Below are 20,208 nucleotides of genomic sequence, written 5' to 3'. Positions count from 1 at the left end.
CGTGAAATGTTGAAGGTCGACTCGTGTGATATGCTATTTTGATACGTATGTATTTAAAGTATTCTAATTATTATAGTCAATGTCGCGTATCACTCTCTGTATTTAAGGATCGTGTTCTGTTTCCAGCTATAATTATTTTGTATAAAATAATTATTTTAATACAAATATATATACACATTCTTTGAATATAGGTTTCTTTTCACTTTGAATCAAAAAATATTACGTACGCCACATGGTTATTCTTGAACTTTAAACGTTAAGCAAAGCGTCATTGTATCCGTCATTTATTTACGAAAAGAGAAGCGTCGTGGGAAACCCATTGTAACGAAGTTGTTTTCGATATATATTATTAAATGACAGCAGTATGAAATAAATTAGCAACGTTTGAGAATAATTCAATGATAAGAAATAAAATTGTTACTAAAAAAAATCGTTTAAATAATATTATATAAAAACGTATATAATAAGAAGAGAAACCGAAAGAGATGGGAAAGAGTTGGCTATAGGGAGAATGACGGTTGATCTTACGTGACGATTTCTGAAACACTTGGAACAGTTTAAATGTAATGTTCATAAACATCAATAAATGAGTGTCTTGCCGGTTTTCTCGAGAGGATCTACTTTCCAATCCGGTGGTGTATTTATATTTAATTCAGCACTGTAACATGAGCGTACTTGAATGGAGAATATTTTTAAAAAAACTTTCGAAACGATTTTTGGTAAGATTAAATACCTCTATACCCGAAGCTATTCAGTGCACATCGCCGTGCATGCCCTGCGTCCTTTTTTATATACATACGTTATTTCAAACATCCTGTACTGTACATCTCTTAAAGGAATTGTTCAAATTGCGAAATGTAAAGGAAATTTTCATTTACGTAAATGCTTAAAATTAGTATGTCAGTTATTTTTTGTTAACATAAATAATTTGCGATACAACGTTTATAATGTGAATGATCATGAATTATTTCTAACTTATGTTTAACTTAAAAATTGTTGTTTTATTTATTTAATTAACCTTCTAACGGTTTAAAATTACGTATTCTCTGTTCCTACATTTAACGAATCGTTATTGTACATCATCAATGTATTATTTGTGAGTTACGAGTAACGAACCGTTAAATCCGTTCCTATACGTCACTAAGATATAAATTCGAAGTTTACGAAACGATTTTATATAGCAGTTTTGGAATTACACCTGTACACCATTCTCCCACCAATTCACAAAATAAACCGGTTTTTTTTATATTAACTAAATATTCGTTTTAATTATATTCCACCATTTTTCCAAAATTTTCTTCACAAAGGAGGGGAAGACCCCTAAAATTAGCCCAGTAAGGTCCCACACCTTTCAATACTGTTACTTTACTTAGTTTATTTTACATAGACTAGGCAGGCTATATATATACTGATAGGCCGCAGATCTCGAGATCCTGAACTCAAACTCCTCATCGGACCGTTAAAAACTTTGAATTAATTTCACCTGTACGGAGTCGGGAAAGCCAGTTTTAACCTATTTTAAGTCATACTAGGGCTGAGATGGCTTAGTGGTTGAAAAACTAAACATGTTTATCTTTAACGATGTTTGCAGATTCCAATCCAAATGTACACATTTTTCTCTGAAGGAAATCATTGTCAACTTCCACAATTCTTCTATATCGTAATAAGCCTTTGTCCACTGTGACATTTAAAAGCAGTTTCAATACGCAAAAAAATAAAAATATTTTTTCATTAATTGGTTATATTTTTTGTGTTTATAATTCATCTCGTGTTCGGTGATGTAGGTGAACATCATGGAAAACCTGTATTTGTCAGTAAAATATTTCAAACCATATATATTGGAGCCTGGTGCTTGGAAACTTCTCCTTAAAATTATTCAACCCGTGCAAAGCCGGGACGATTAAATAGTTTATTATTTATTTTTAATTAAAAGAAACATTCTCCATTCATTTATGGGTTATCTAACCTAGAATTTCCTGTAAAAAAAACTAAGCGCTTTATAGAAAAACTTAAAGGTTGCAAACGTCTTTATAAAATGATACAAGCTTCATAGAAAAATGTTTTCCTTTACTTTGAATTTATTTAAAAGATATAATCTAAAGTTTGATAATAAACTATGCAGTCTTGAAAAAGTCCCACACAAAAGTCGGTTGTAAGTCAGATGAACACTGTCGACTTTTACAGGATGTCCGAGTATTTCTATAATTCTGTGGACATATTTATAGCTAATTCACATATAGAAGTCGTTAGTGCGTGGTCAACCTAACGCTTTGACGCGTATATAAGGCGGGAAATGGCTCCGGTTTAAGTAGATACCTGTGTGCCGTTGACAGTGGTGGCCGGATAGGATAAAAAACAGAAGTAAGTTTAAAATTTCGATATTTTAAATATTTATTATTATTATTATTTCATTTTATTTTAATATATATTTTCCATGTTAAATTATAAATTGTTTTATAACTTCAAAGAAAACGATTTATATGCCACTAATTTTATATGTAGATTTTTCTATATATATGCTCTTAAAATATTATAAATTATGTATGAAAAATTAAAACCGACATATATTTATATTCACTGAGGGTGGGAAACTGAAAGAGTCGCATAAATTCGATGTTAATTATCTAACATATACATATATAGAATTATTTTCACCTGGACTATTTCATAAAATTAAAGATAATTATGAAACATAAATTAACAAATTGGAAAACAATTAAAAACTGATTTTTGACTATATAGTTATTTCAAATTTAGAACAATATTAATAGTTTATAATAAAAAATAATTAGAATTTCAACGTACTTCATTATTTTAACTATGATAAAATCTATGATAAAATCATAAAAATTATATGTTTTGTTGATATAATTGACTTTATAATTATTAGTGACTATTTTACCAATAGTAATAATCTCAAAATTACTAACTGTTTTAATAATTTGTACGAACTGCACTTTTTCATATAAAAGGCGTATATTTTTTATTAAATAAAAACCTTAATATGTCTGTTAATCAGTCACACTCATAGCTGGAAGATTTAAATAACTGTTGAAGAACAAGAATTTCGTTGAATGAGATACAGCTTTTAAAAGCTTTTGTTTAAGCTTACGTTCTGATCAAATCTTGTAACGGAATTTTAAATTCAACCGATTGAGTTAAAATTACTATTAAATCAAATTAAACTTTGTATACTAGGCTCGATAAAAGCTATGAGGGTGAAATAAAAGCTTATATTTCTACTGTTTAGGACATTTATTATGGTGTATTTTGCAAGGCTTATGTCCATATCTTAGAACATTTGCCTCCATTTGGCTTTAACTCCAAAAATAACTTATCAACTATTGTATATAATATTTCTTATTGATATTCGTATAGTGTAATTTAAAAAAATAGATTACATGTACGTAGGGGCAAATCGTTGAAGCCGATTTTTGTATTTAAAATTAGTACAGTACATAGTACTAATTTTAGATAATTAATCTGGTAATTTAAAAGTGCAGTTTAAATTAAAGAACGCTTAGAGAAGCAAGTTACGAATCCTCTAATATTTCGAAGAATATTAACTTTAAACACACAAAATATACCTAATGGATAAGATAAAAAACTTAAAATCAGTGACCTCGAATAACAACAAAAAATATTTAAATTTATCTTCATCACATTTTTTGAAATAGGCTTAAGTATCAACGACTAAGTTCTTCCGTTTGCCGTTTCCGTTTGTCAGTTCTGTCCGCTACTATGTACGAGAGTATAACTTAAATAATATAGTAAATTGCAAAACAGTGACGAATGTAACATTCCCCGATTCACAAATTCTTCTAAGACCGTAAACGGATTATTCTGATGTTCCAATTTCAAATTACCGATAATCCGATTTAAAAATAAATTATATCGGAAAATTTATTTGCATATATCCTAACACTCCAAAATAAAAAAAAAACCTAATGTCAAAACGAGATGAATGATGCCGTCGAGTGATCTATGATCATACGGGTACTTTAAATTATTGGCAATAAAAAATATTACTTTTTTATTATAAAAAAGTTTCATCCAAGTCCTCGGAAAACAGTACATTTCGTAGTTAAATATTATACGTCCGGGATGATATATTATACATATTACAAGAGGGGTAAATTATTTTAAGTTGCACAATTTAAAAAAATGATATCCATTATTGTCGACACTCTTTTTGTTACTATACTCTAGTTAGTTCACGGAATCAACATAGTTGGTATACCATGAGAAATATAATTAAACGGGCAAACAGACTATGTACAATTCTTTAAAAATTGATTTAATATGACATATTTAAAAAAAAAACCCGTCAATCAAGTGTTAAGCCTGATATCATTGTAACTTCCGAAAATAATTACTAATTTAATAGAAAAAAAATTAACTCGTTATAGGACTTTTAAGCTCCCTTTACCCCTAGTCCCCTATAGTGAATGGCTCTTAATCAGATTCGTTTTATTAAAATTACCAAAAATTAACACTTACATATATAAATATAACATCTATATATTTTTTTGTATATATCTGATATTATGAAGTAAAATTTGTTAATTTTTTGTAGGGAGTACTAAGGAAGTACTGGTACGATTCTAAAAAAAACACCGGTAGAGAGCTATATTATTCCTGAGTGATACAACGTATACATTATGTTTATATAGTATTATTTTCTTCATTACATAGTATAAAACAAAGTGGCTTACCGCTGTCTGTCTCTGTGTACGCTTTGATCTTTAAAATTTCATAATGGATTTTGATGCGGTTTTTATTAATAGATAGATTGAATCAAGAGGAAGGTTTATATGTAAACACTGATAAATTTAAAGGTTTTCAAAAATGATGTCCTAATTCTATATAAAGATAACCCACAATAACGATTTTTTATTCTTTACTTTTTACGAGAAATATTGACTTATTTTCGAAGCGATTTTAAGTAATACAGCATTAATTCTTATCCAATTCAGCTAAATAAGTTGTGCAATTGCCTTACTTTAAATCAATAAAGCCATTTACAGCATGTCATTTAAATGAATATTTTCGAAGATATTACACATTTAAAATGCAGGGACATAGTTTCGGTTTGAATTGTCTGATAAAAAGCTGCGAACGTTGTAAGACATTCTGTTAGTATCAGTATTGGACTCGCGCGAAGCCGGGGCAGGTCGCTAGATATTAATAAATTGCACCTGAGAAGCCGGGGTACCCACCCGCGTACAACACTATTATTTTAATACATCTACATATATAATTTTTTTCATTTAACTTAATGTAACAAGCAAATTTTTTTTTGTTTTGATCAATGAATTCATTGATTCAATGCACTTTAGTTTTTTTTTTTTATTTATAACTAGCTAACTATCCTATTTTCGAATGAGGAGATTGTATACATAAAGCCTTTATACCGTTATACATACAAGTCTATTGGTTTAAGCGGGGCACGCCAGTAAAGCTCGTAGTCGGCAGGATGTTGCACATCTTCAGCATTACATCATTAAAGCCAAATTAAAAAAAAAACTACAGTCAATAATACATTTAAACCTTCCTCATAAATCTCTCCGTCTATTAGAGAAAACCGTTAAAAAATCCGTTGAGTAGTTTTCGAGTTGATTGCGTTTAGACCGACAAAAGCGGTGGAGGGATTTCGTTTAATAATAAATATTTTATATAATATATTTTTACTATAAATCGGATACAGTAATAACAGCATTTAATTAAAATGATTTTATCAATGAAACAAAAAACTAGATGATAATATGTCCCTTCCGCCTGTACTCACATTAGCTAACTTATCCTGCAAACCGGAACACAACAACACTCCGTACTGCTGTTTAGCGGTAGAATATGATTAGTGGACGGTACTGACAACTGTGTCTGCACAAAGCCCTATTAAGTCCAATAAGTTCCGTGACTAATAAGCTACAGGTTATGTATGACGTATAGTTTATTATCAAACGAAAAAACCACAGATTACAAATATATATAATTTAAATGATAAATTTCAATAAATATTACATAGTTATATTCGTTTGAATTTTAGTTTATTGAAACGAATATAAGACTAATTGTTGATAGATGCAGCATTTAAGTTCTAATTTAAAAACTTTTGACAGATATCATTTAAATTTTATTTTGATTAAATACGTTAGGTTACATTTGGTTTATTTTTGTAATTTTTATTATTTTTACATTACACTAACTGTAACAATTACAGTCAATTTCATATGAAAATAGAACTGTTGTTTTTGTTTTGATTTGGGACTTTTTTATATCTCACCTGGGAACAATTTAATTTTCCGAGTAAAGGGTATTTTATACGCTGCAATGCGTTTTCTGACAATAAAAAATACCTTTACTCTTTTATTTGGAAATTTGGACCAGTCGTTTCAGATTTAGTGTAACAAAAACCTGATAAATAACTTAAGAATGCATTGTTGAATCTATCCAAAATTTATATAAATATAATATTTTATATACGTAATTTTTTTATGATAATAGTAGGCGGACTAACAAATAGGCCACCTGATGGTAAGTGGTCACCATCGCCAATGGAGCCGTAAGAGATATTAACTATTCCTTACATCGCCAACGTATCACTACGGTACTAAAGTGTTAAGTCTCTTGTGCCTGTTGTTAAGTTTAGTTAAGTCTCTTGTCCCTTTCAACCGGAACACAAAAATGCTGAGTACTGCTGTTTGGCGGTAGAATATATTATAATGATGTGCTTGCACAAAACCAAGTAAAATATGAACGTAATTATGAATGTACGATTAACAAAGTGAATCAGACTAAACAGACTAAATTAATTTTCATGAAATTAAAAATCGAACATATATTTATTTATTAGTAACTAGCTGAACCGGCGACTTCGGCGAATTTGTCTAACAATCTTCATACTACTTAAATAAACTAATTAACTAAATGAAGCCTATTAGTTGTTGCTCTCGGCTTCGCTCGCGTTCTAGGTGTTGGTCGTGAAATCGTGACAGACAGTCACATCTGCATTCATAATATTAGAATATTGTTACTTATTGTAAAAGAATCGTTAAAATAAGTTCAACAGATTCAAAGTCATATCGATAGCAAATAAACAAATATTTTATCCTTAGAATATAAATTATATATATACACATATATATATATATATAGATTGAAATAAAACTAGTTTTTAACGGATTTAATCGCGTATATTAATTATTTTAACATCCCGACGTTTCGAGCACATTGCAGTGTTCGTGGTCACGGGCCACTAGTTTTATTTCAATGTGTAATAATCGCGAAAATCTAAGACAACATTATATATATAGATATTATAATTCTGCAATAGTATCTTGTTCAACGCCAACAGCTTACCTGATTCGCCAAATTTGGCACGCGATTACCATAAGACGCCGAGAGGATAAGCTACTATTAATCTTGATTTGATATTTAGTACAAACCACAAATGAACATAGGTGGCAAGTATCTACTAATATTATAATTCGCAAGAGTGTTTGTTGATTCCAAATTCGATATAATATTTTTGCATAGACTGATAATATCATACCTATAATTTCTGAAAGACTTATTAAAATCCGATTTACTATTACAATTATGTTCTGAATGATCATTGGTCGCCCATTCCGTTACAGACTCATCAACCAATTACAATTCAGACGTTATGTTTATGTTATGTTTTGATTCGCTGTTCATAAACTAAAGTTTACATTTTATCCACGAAATATTCATAAAAGCCTTTAATAAAACTATTATTAATAATATAAAAAATATATATATATTTATGTAACCAAAAAATACTTTTAAATACATTTTCGTATTGTTCCTTAGTTGCAAGTTATCGGATCATTACTTCCATCACTTAGGTGGCTAAGTGATTACAATCACTTAAATATATAATTATATTAATTAAAATTAAATACATATGATATATTATTTTAAGGGTCGACAAGCAAAGATATAAGAAAGAGTGGTTCTAAAATCATTATTAATAATTTATTTGTCTTTATCCCATTTATTAGCGTATATGCTTGAGAAAAAGTTTGGGCAGATTTTTTATTTTCAAATAGTACTGTAGTAATGCCCTATTATGGGGAAGGAATATTCCTTTTTACCCCTCCAATTAAGCTGAAAGCTTGTGTGCGAGGACGACAATATCCCAAGGGGTCACAATCAAACCTGCGACTTTTTACATCGCTAGGCCGCCCTTAAACCATTGCGCTATTATACCTTAGATTTGTTATCCTTCCTTCTGTTTATCCTTTCAAATACCTTGGGAATTGCTAGAGAGTCGGTTACGTGATAATAAGAATATTTTGATTTTAGATCAATTTCTAGAACAATTAAGGGTTGAGATTTGAGGTTGGCTGGCTATATTCACTTCAGAACCACTCGTGACTTTCCGGTTAAAGAACTTTATTACTCATAAAGAACCTTACAGTTCACTTTACAATGAGTAATACATATAACCTATAAATAGAGTTTGTTTTAGAATCTTTGACAGTATCCACATTGACCCAAAAATGAAAAAAAAACTTTTGAGTTGATATCTCAATTATACTAATAAATATATATTTTATAAAGTCTTCTATATAAAAATTGCGTTATATAAAACACAACAATATATGTGCAAATCAATCAACTCCAGAACCAATGGCTAATAGTGCTGCCACGGGAGCATTAAAACTAATTTTCAAAATAGTAATAACATAAAAAAAACCTGGGGATCGAACCCAGGACCTCACCCTGTGGCCTCATATCTAACCCCTAGATCCATATAAGGTTTACATGAAAATTTCTAACTTTTTACTGGCCTGACTCAGGATTTGAGCCCAGGCATTAGATACCTGCAGTCCTATAAGCTCATAGGGCCAGTTAGCTAACCACTATGCCAACATAACATATTATATGTATTATATAGATAGTATGATGTCAGCGTGTATTGTTCAGCATTCAGAGGCGCTCGTAATCGACTGCTAGGCGCTTTATCTTTATGATGTATGCTTTAAGAGATAACGTGTTCCTAAACATAGCAGTCATTCACGAAGACAGTTATACTTCACCGGTTCATAAATTCCGTTTGAAAAAATACTCCGTAAATGCGACATATTTTGCCATAATTTAGTAAACATTTATCGCTAAAGAAAAATAAAATGCTTCAACTGTCGAAATATCGTCAAATCTAACGACCAAAGTCGGTAAATTCGTAATAATTATTCTAATACTGTCATAATTTATGTATTGTCTGGTCAAACTATTATGAAAAAAATAAAACAAAAGAATACACTTTAGTAAGTAATTGTACACAAAATTTCTTTAAAAAAAATTAGATAATTTGTCTTTATTATTTTATTATTATTATTAGCATCCTGTAAATTTCCCACTGCTGGGCTAAAGGCCTCCTCTCCCTTTGAGGAGAAGGTTTTGAGCATATATACTATTTTTATGCAAATATATATACTTGTATAAAGTTTTATAATTTATTTACATATTGTCAAAAAGATACATATATTTTTGTCATGTATTATCGCGAAAGAAAGTAAATATAGTTAGTAGAGAGATTTAGTGATCATTTTCTAAATTATAGTACGGAACCGAACCATTATGTAAAACAGATACATTGTAATTTTATTCACATAATCATTACGTTACCAGTCATTGCATAAAAGGAATAGAAAGAAAAAAAGATAAAAATACGCATTATCTTTTCATAAATCTCACGAGATGTCTGTTGATGGCAAAAGACATGCAAATCCATTGTTCAGATAAATGCAGCCTTCATACTGTCTGAGGCAAAAAATGTGTCCGCTTATAGCTGAAAGAACATCTCTTTTACATACCTTACATGCGCTTATTTTAGTTTTAAAAGTAAAAATATAGTAGTAAAAAATATCGTCATTGAAATTAAGAAAAGCTTAAGCGTCAAAATGGTACTTTTGGGAAATGAGGTTTAAGTTCAAGTTAGTAAACCTCACTTTCTAAAATCCTCCTTTCAATTGACGATATACATTTCCCATAATGAGGCTATCGTTAAAAATTGTTCCACTGGTAGTTTATTTCACTGGTAGACTCTCTTTCCTTATAAAGATAACATTTGGAGCTGTACCATCTATTGTGGGAAAAGTGCAATTTTGAACAATTCCACCACTTAAAATGATGGACATAGTTAAATAAATTATCTAAATCATATCCTGATTTTCAAAGGATGTTGCCGTAATAAATACCTATAAATATATACCTATATATATATTTTTTAATGTTTTTGGAGTATGACTACTGATTTCTGAATTACTGTTGCTCTGAACTGTTATTCTAGCATTTAAAGTATCACTAGTAAAGGGGGAGATTACTGAAATAAGACGTGAAAAGGTGAGTCTACGCCAGGGCTCCGTAAGGCGACTTCTACGAGAACACAGCTCGGCTTGAAACGTTGATAATTTTTTCAATTATTTTGGCATAGTTAAAATGCCAACTATCTAATTCTACGCTCGATCTTTTCCTGATACCTACTTACTAATACTAATACTCATAATATCCGCGCAGTTTGCTAGGCGCAATTTTGCGCCTTGACCAGAAGTTCTTTAGGATATTATATGAATATACATCATACGTAGATATAAACTTTAACTTAAAATGAAGTCAATTACTTACTATACATATATATACTGCATTTTTCGTAGTCTTCAAATTATCTATACATAAATACTAATTTTAATGTCATTTCTCCATTCGTATTCTAAAAACGTTGTAGAATAAATCTCAAATGTAAATCAAAATGAAGTGCCATTTAAATATTTAGAACTAAAATTAGCACGCATTTAGCTTTGTTATAACTCTTGAATTTCAATGAAGTTGTAACGGACGTTGAGATGTAGGTAATCTAATGACTTTGAGTTAGCATATGATAGACTAAAATCAGATCCAGTAAAAACCGAATTACGTGGGTGCGTTATTTAGCTGCGTGTATTGTTTACATGTTGTGACTATTATTATAGGCTTTAATATAGGTTTTATATATTTTAATTTAGGTTAATTTTATATATTTTACCATCTTCCGAGCCGAGATGGCCCAGTGGTTAGAACGCGTGCATCTTAACCGATGATTCGGGCTCAAACCCAGGCAAGCACCACTGAATTTTTATGTGCTTAATTTGTGTTTATAATTCATCTCGTGCTCGGCGGTGAAAGAAAACATCGTGAGGAAACCTGCATGTGTCTAATTTCAAAGAAATTCTGCCACATGTGTATTCCACCAAACCGCATTAGAGCAGCGTGGTCGAATATGCTCCAAACCTTCTCCTCAAAGGGAGAGGAGGCCTTAGTCCAGCAGTGGAAAATTTACAGGCTTTTAATGTAAATCTGCTGTGCATTTTCAGTATGCATCAGATTATATCGTACTAGTTTGCGCCTACAACTTCGTGGTCAGGTATAGGTATAAAAAATAGCCTATGTGTTTCCTAGAGACAACAAACAGACAGACATAATTACTTTCACATTTATAATATTAGTATAGATTTTAAGTAAAGTTTGCGTGTTCAAACACAAGCTCTACAAGCTCATTGTAATTTTCCCTTCATGTAATATTACAAAAACGAAGTGTTATTTATATCCAGGGCTCCAATAAGTATTGGATATCAAGAATCATATATGCCCCGGAAAAGTCACTTAATTTAAATGGTTTATTAATAATTATGTTTCTCAAATGAAAGTACATTGTCATTTCCTCATGTGCATTATGAGCATATCTCACGTGTTAATCTGTTCCGGTAATCAAAGAGAGCATTTAATAATATGCGTTTCAATCACACGCGGAGAATTATCATATTTGATATTACGTCTCAGATTACAATATCGTGGATTATATGACCTAATTTAAAAGTCACATATTGTGAAATTATTATTATAAATTAACACGTATGACTGTCGCTTTAGGGCCATTTAAGACTAGGCTATCTGATATGTTGTTGCTACGGTTAAAAAAAGCTGACAATGTATAAATATCTTTAAATAAAATTTCGATTTTGACATATATGGATTACTAAAAAGCGTGGCGCTAGTAATTATTTTCTGATCTTGGGTGCTTACAGATAGATTTTACTATAAATGTTAAAATATGTTTTTTATTAAGAACTAAAATAACTATATGAATATATAAATTTAAAAATAGTTCTATTAATTTGAAAATTAATTCGTGATCCTTTGTTGCCCTAGGGCGCCTCGATCTTTAAATTCGGCCATGACCAGTCACTTGAACATGCTTACCAAAGAACATGAGTGTATCATTGCCAACTATGTCGTGACCACTAGCAGCCCTTTTGAATATTTGTTACCCTAGAAATTTTAAACCCTACCAGTCACTAAACCATCAAGGTGTCATTTATCATTGTATGTTCTGCATCACATAAAATAACTTATCGTCATATTATTACTCAGAAGAATTAATATAGTAGAAAACTCCTTCCTTATACTTCATAATGTCTTTACTTACATTTTATAAAAACAAAGTATACAATTTCAATGAATAAATTATAAGTTCCTTGTTTATGTGCGTGTATAACAATAGCAACCCACACAGATGTAAAATACGACGTTAAACTATTCGTTTTATTACTCAGTTGTATTTATTACTAGAGTTTGAAAGTAGGGATAAGAGTTTAGATTGAAACCATTAACTGTCAAGTTTTTTTTTTTTTTTAATGTATAAAAATATTTTTAATCTGTCTCATCTTGAATTTCTCCTCGGACTATTATTTTTAATGGAATTAATTGTCTAATTGCATGGAAGAACGACTGCTTATCCAAAAGTAGATTATAGTCGTTTTAGTTTTAATTCAAAAGATTCTATGTATATTCGTTCAGTACGATGACTATATTTGTCTCATAACGGAACAATTTTATGAAGTTGAGGACTTCGAAATGATGTTCCCCTCTCCTAAAAAAATATATATATCTTTTTATTTAATGTTATATAGTCGCAAGTTTAAACAACGATATTCTTCCAGATTCATTTATTAACAGTATTTTCAAATTTATTTTACCCACTAATCCGTGTTTCAAAATACATCCCGTATTCTCCAAATCTCCCGATAATTCTAATTATTTAAAAACAACTAGCATTATAACAAAACACTGCCGCCGCGTTCGATTTCTTGACATTCTTTTTCTTACCGGCCGGTATCGGACATTCGGCCAGTATTAATCGTGAAAAATTAAAATATTACATTACAACATATTCTCAAAATAGTCAATCGGCATATTATTAATTAAATTATTCTAATAAATTATAGTTATAGTGTAAAAAAACTAACTCTAACAAAACTTTTATTATTTTTTAAACAAATGCATTATATATGATATTAGATCTATGATTTACGTATTTCATCTCGGTAGAATGTAACCTATTCCGTACTGGAAAAATCAAAAGATCTTCAGAAATAATTCTCCAATCGAAAGAGTTGATCTTTGGTATATTCAACTTGTCAATATATTTGAAATAAAATATATCTCCAAAACCATAGCAATTGCAATTTGTGACATTATTATTAAAGTGATGTCACCGTTGCCTTAATTGGACTTTGATAATGTTATTACCGGTGAAATATTCGTATATCGTACTATAAAGGTCATATGCATAGTATACCCATCAGTAATAATAACGAATCACATCCAACGGGTCCCACTAGACCCCAACTAATGCAGACAAATATTATTTCCTAGTATCAATCTGTTAATTATTTGTACAAATAATTATATCCAAGCGAAAAATCTGATGAAAAATATTTCATACCATTGGAAGACTTATCTGAATTGAAGTTTATATCACCGAATTCGGTTTAACCATTTTTGCAAATATAATCGAACATTTATGGTAACATATGGATATTATGGATACATAAGCGTCGAAAGCATAAACTTCTTTTTAAGTGGTTAATAAAGTCACAATATTAGTTTTCTTAATCTTTTAATTTAAGGTTTCGCTAAAAGCTGTCCGTGTAATATCATTACTTATTCGATTCTCAATCAGCAATGCTAAGTATAGTTGTGTTCCGGATTGAAGGGGGAATGAGATGGTGTACTAACATAACATCTTAGTTCCCAAGGTTGGGAATGCATTGGCGTTATGCGGGATGATAAATATTTCTCGCCAGTAATACCGTTTACATCAGGTTTAGTTTTAGTTACCCGGTCTAAAATAACAAAAAACATATATACATGTTGTATATATTCGAAGGCTGCAATTTTCTTTACGATGTTGTCCAAAAAAATCCAAATCAAAATATACTTTATACAAGCAATTTTAAATCGCCATTTAACAAATGAGAACGAGATTCACGAGAGGAACCTTCGTGGTCAAACGTGAGATGATTTATAAAAGCAAATGAAAAAAATGAAATATCACTCATCGGTTCAATTAGGAAGATCTGATTCTTCCGTTAAGACCTTTACGTTCTAACCACGGGGTCAAACATTAAATTAGTTTCGTAATAATATCAGATCTTTGCTGACTAATCGATTATTTAAAGCTCGAAATAACCTCAAATAATTAATATTCGTTAATATAATAAAGTAATTAAAATTAAACAATTTGTGAATTAGTTCTAATTATTTGTTCATGGATTAAATGTATTCAAATGTTGGAACAATTTCGCGTTCAACTTACTTTATTTGACGAGTTTGTTAAAAGGCTAAATTATAAACTGCATTTGCTCAAAATATTATATTTTATGTTGATTGTATTTGAATATGTATTCACGACTTATTTTTATCAGAACACATATACATAAACGAATTATATATAGAAATTTATAACACACAACCACTCTGTGGAACCAGCTTTCACCGGCGGTTTTTCCGAACCGATACGACTTGGGAACCTTCAAGAAAACAGCGTACTTATTTCTTAAAGGCCGGCAACGCACCTGTAACCCCCCAGTGTTGCAGATGTCCATGGGCGGTGGTAATCACTTTCCATCAGGTGAGCCTCCTGCTCGTTTGCCCCCTAAAACAAAAAAAAAAAATATTTTAGCTATTAAAAAGTACCTATGTCGTTTTAGCAGTAAGCTAACATCAGTCTTTTGGATTCTCATTGGTGATGTTCTCAGTTTATATGGGAGGGGCTGACCATTTTGTTCTTTCAACTACCTATATAATAATTTAAAAAATAATCGATAAAGTTTTGCTGTAGCGCTTAAAAGCTCTTGTTCCGATAATTTATCTAAGCCCAAGTTATCACAATATTTATCTCAAATAAAGCAGGGATTACCTGTTTAATAAATTCTCAGTAGCCGCCCAAAGTTTCGAAGTTGACGTTGCCGTATAATCCCATACCTCGGAAAGTACGTAAGCCTATATCTGAACTCTCTCCGGTCATGTCGGAGAGCAGTCCCATCGGACTATGGGAGGGGAGGTATAAAAAATGCACGCACACTAGTGTACTGTGGCTATTCGTCGTTGATGACGTCACAAATCGTCTACGTCATATTTGAAAAATATTACAACGTAAACATAAATATAGCCGACACTTGAAAGAGCTTAAGTGTTGGACCAACGGTTTTACTTGCTTTCCAAGGTACGAGGGGTGGGTACACACTTCCAACTCCGTGCTATTACTAGGATTTTTTCCATAGAAAAACCTAATAATTTATCTACCTATATCTCTCTCATATCCGCAGTTACCCGTTTTCTTTTTAAGCTTCTATCACCAAAGGTTGTCTGTGAGAGAGATAAGCGATAACACCGCCTTTGTACACCATAAATAAATAAATATAAATAAATATTGGACAATATCACATACACTACTCTGATCCCAACGTAAGTAGCTAGAGCACTTGGGTTTTGGAAAATTCGAAGTAACGACGTGACAAAAACACTCAGACCCAAGACAAAATAGAAAACTAATGAACTTTTTCTACATCGACTCGGCCGGGAATTGAACCCGGGAGCTCGGAGTGGCGTACCCATGAAATCCGATGTACACACTACTCGACCACGGAGGTCGTCAAACAAATATAAAATAATAACATATAAACATTTGTTATATGTTGTTATATTTTTGTTTCTCTTATGTTCACTCATATGTAGTGCAATAAAGTATTTAAATGAATAAATACAAAACTTTTAAGAGACCTAACCTGGCTCTGTATATGTGAATGGATATATATCATTGCTACCTAAGTAGCACTACCTAACCGTCCCCGCTTCACATGGATAAAATAAAGGCCTATGCACTACATAAAACGTCTATTTTTATTAATTTATATGTAAATGGTAATTTTTCTTATATCTATCCCTACTTTTGCCAATATATTACAACAGCAACATGCGTAGAATTTTACAGTGCGTAGTTAAACCTAGGTATTTTTCCACTAACAGACAGTAGTGATTTGAAGTGTGTTTAATCTACTTATAACCAATTAATCCGTGATTACACATGTCAATATACTATACAATCAACTAGTCCGCGTGTTGACACCTGCCCGAGCCGATTGTAGTTTAGTCCGCCATGTTTTTACTAGCCTCACTAGTTACTGGGAGAGTACATATATCCATATGTTGTGGTTAAGTCCTGACTTCCATGAATATAATTTTATTTAACTAACATAGCTGTATTTTTAGACGTTGAAAAAGAGTAACTACTGAGTTTCTTGCCGGTTCTTCTCTGTAGAATCTACATTCCGAACCGGTGGTAGCTTTACTTTAAATGGTTTGTTAAATGACGATTCAAAAGTGCTTGTAAAAGCCTAATTGAATAAAGTATATTTTGATTTTGATTTTGATATGTTACTGAACCGCCCCATAAGTTCTGTAATCAACGTTAAAGGTTACGAAAATTTTAAAACATTATTATTATTAAAATTAAGCCTCCTTATAATGTTGAAATTCGTTTATTTATTGTTTTAATATAACTTCAGCTAAAATATCAAACTGATACCAAATAATTGTTTTTAAGAGATGTTTATTCAATAACATCAGATCCGACGAGGCATTTTCACTTAATAATGAATGAAATTCTAATTGGATGGCTTTTATTGTAAAGATTTACTAAACTTCAAACTTCCAGACTATTGTTTACATATTTTTAATATTAAATTTTAATATCTAATTGTAATAAAATGCTATAAATAAAATTGGTAGTCTTAACGAATATAGCTAGAAATAATCTTAGTAAGAACTCTTCAGAATACATTTTAGAAATTTTAAAAATAAAAATGAATAATTTTTTTAATAAATAAATTTTGTATTTGGAACAACAGACGGATTGCCAGCGTATAAAAATTATCTACCAATAATATTTAATCATGTACGCGGTACCATATAAAAAAAAAACACAACAAATTACACGTATGAAAGTAATCTAAATAAAATTATACTACATTTTAACCACTTTACGGACTTAAAAAAATATTAGCCTTTATCGTTGATTAGTCACCAATAAGTTCAGTACATTTCACGTGATTGATGCACAAGAAAACAAAAAATGGATACGGCATATTTAATTGAAATATAATAGGTATATATTCCGAGTTGAAGATTGAGTGAGCCAGTGTAATTACAGGCTTAAGAGCTATAACATCTAATTGGTCGATGACCTATTAATGATTTAATGACTGATTCCATAGAGTGACAATATTTTTGGCGATATAACTTATCCATATATACCCGATTTACCCGTAAGATAAATTAAACAAGTATATTCATATGGAATCTTTTGATTACCTATTTCCGTTTTTTAATATGTTATGTTTGTTCACAGAAACAAGAAATTCATGATGATAAGCCAAGGTGTGTCGAAGTCCAGCGCAACAGTAAGAGCGATTTTGGTGCTTTTCGTAATCGTTTGCCTCGTTAATTGTGCAACAGGTAAGAACATTATTTTCTAAGTAAATGACGCGAATAAAAATATACTATACATTTGGTTTATGGTTAACTAGAGTCTAAACAAGCAACAATAGGGTGCAGTTTGTCTATTATCAAAAACAATGTTACCAACATTAAAAAAAAAGGTAAATGCACCAGATTAAAAAAATATATAGTAAGAAAAAAAACTTATAACAATTTTCGTTAATTTATTAAAACAATCAAACCAAATAAATACTAAAGGTTTTCACTAGTAGACATTAAAGTGTTTCACTATTCACTCCTGGCTTTATTATCAGATCAGCTGTATGGTACAAAATTACTGCATATACATCCGAATTACACATTGACAGAGCTTAAAATCGATAAAACATATAGAGTAGGTTAAAATCGATTCTGTCGATTTATTTACTAACTGACTTTGTTAATGTTGAACAAGAGCAGCTTTGAAATGTAAAAATTCAAATTTTAAATGGATAGTTCGTCCGTTCGTCCGTCTGGATAGACACCCCCCGCTCATCTTATATTCTACAGCCAAGCAGTGATATTTAATATTGTTTTGATGCGGTTTTGAGGGTGAGTGAGCCAGTGTAACTACAGTCCCCAGTCAGTTCCCAAGGTGGTGGTTATGTAAGAAATGGCTAAAGTTTCATAGGTCATCAACGTTGGCCTATTTTCCCGTCCTCAAACCGACATCATAAATAATAATTATAAATAAATAAATATTGACAACATTTGACAACATCACATACATTACTCTGATCCCAATTTAAATAGCTAAAGCACTTGTGTTATGAAAAATCAGAAGTAACGACGTGACCACAAACACCCAGATCCAAGATAACATAGAAAACTAATGAACTTTTTCTACATCGACTCGGCCGGGAATCGAACCCGGGACCTCGGAGTGGCGTACCCATGAAAACCGGTGTACACGTAACTCGACCCAGGAGGTCGTCAAATTAAATTAAAAAACATATTTAGGTTTGCTAGCGATTTTTAAATTATGATACAAAGTCTTAATATTGAGTAAATCAATGTATAACCGTATTAAAGATAACACAACACTTTACTTAGTGGCTTTCTGCAGCCCGTCTGATTAAGGTACCACCCACCCATCGCATATTCTAACGCCAAACAGCAATAAGTATTCTCTTGATCCGATGTAAAGGGTGAGAAAGCCTCTGTTACCTCAGGCGCAAGGGACTTGGAAATAATAACAATTATATTAAAATTAAAAAATAATACGAATTTAAAAAGTAATTAGCAATAAATACTACAAAGTAATCAAAAAAAGTATAATATGTTGCTTACAAATGAGGCATATGTATCATAACAATATTATATGAAACCTTAATGCGTCTATTAAATTGACTCAATATATAAATGCACGCTTGGTAATATTAAACTCATTTACTTATACAAAAATGTTCACACGAGCGCACTGTGTACGAGGTAGGATAAATTATGATTATTCCTCGTAAGTTCTTAAGCATTTCTTTTGCTTACTTAATAAAACCATTTACATTCAACCTCTACAAATATGTATATTGTCAAATGTTTAACTGAAAGCGTATTTATGCAAATACTGCAATGAACCGACGAAGACAACAAATACTAAATATTTGTACGTAATTTTTTGTTTGATCTTGATTATTTATGTAAATGAAACGATTTATTAGTAAAAATAATACGTTCTGGCTAATTTCAGTTTTGGTTCAACAATAAAATATTTAAATAAATTCCATATGATTTACTACAACCTTTTCTCAATTGAGAATTAGGTTTTTGGTTTAAATAATTAAATTTGGAATATCTCGAAGACACGTTTTCTTTTTTAATATTTTTTTGTTTTTCTCTTCCTAACATAATTTTTAAGTTTCAGTCACGTCCCAATCATTTTCATTGATGTTTAACAAACATACATATAACTTATCCAGTGTGTTGGCTACGTCTGTGTAAAATTTAACTACGAGTAACAAGCAGTGACTTAATTGTGATAAGGTAACATACAAACAACTTACTGCATAATTTATAATATTATGTTAATTTCAAAAAGTTTTAAATAAAAGAAATACCCGCACGCTTCGTTATCACAATATCTCGCCGACGCTTTATGTCTGTCGTTATTTAATATTATCGCCTCTCAGACGCCTTGTTTTATATACATGGTGTATATAAAACAAGGTGATGGTGTAACTAACCATATACTAATAAACTAACCCCCATTATATAATAAATATATATGTTATCGTTATTAAATTATATTGCTTAGACTTGCTTTCTGGTTTCCATTAAACATAATTAATTCCTTATCAAATTAACCGAGACTAATCTGAAAGAGAT

At 30.7% G+C, this 20,208-nt stretch overlaps 1 protein-coding gene across 2 annotated transcripts in view; it reads left to right on the top strand.

The window, feature by feature from the left end:
- Positions 1-2,324: 2,324 nt before the first annotated feature.
- The window catches only part of LOC125067356 (neuropeptide CCHamide-1), a 38,346-nt gene continuing 20,462 nt past the window's right edge, over positions 2,325-20,208 (top strand). For both annotated transcript variants that reach the window (XM_047675903.1, XM_047675904.1), the window contains exons 1-2: positions 2,325-2,361; positions 17,759-17,865. In XM_047675903.1, coding sequence (XP_047531859.1) covers positions 17,772-17,865 — 94 coding nt within the window. In that variant the 5' untranslated portion in view covers positions 2,325-2,361; positions 17,759-17,771. The remainder of the gene's footprint in view (positions 2,362-17,758; positions 17,866-20,208) is intronic.

This window comes from Vanessa atalanta, chromosome 11 (assembly GCF_905147765.1).
Source record: "Vanessa atalanta chromosome 11, ilVanAtal1.2, whole genome shotgun sequence".
In the NCBI taxonomy this organism is placed as follows: domain Eukaryota; kingdom Metazoa; phylum Arthropoda; class Insecta; order Lepidoptera; family Nymphalidae; genus Vanessa; species Vanessa atalanta.
The sequence above is the reverse complement of the archived record's forward strand: the minus strand, read 5'-3'. Positions and strand labels throughout refer to the sequence as shown.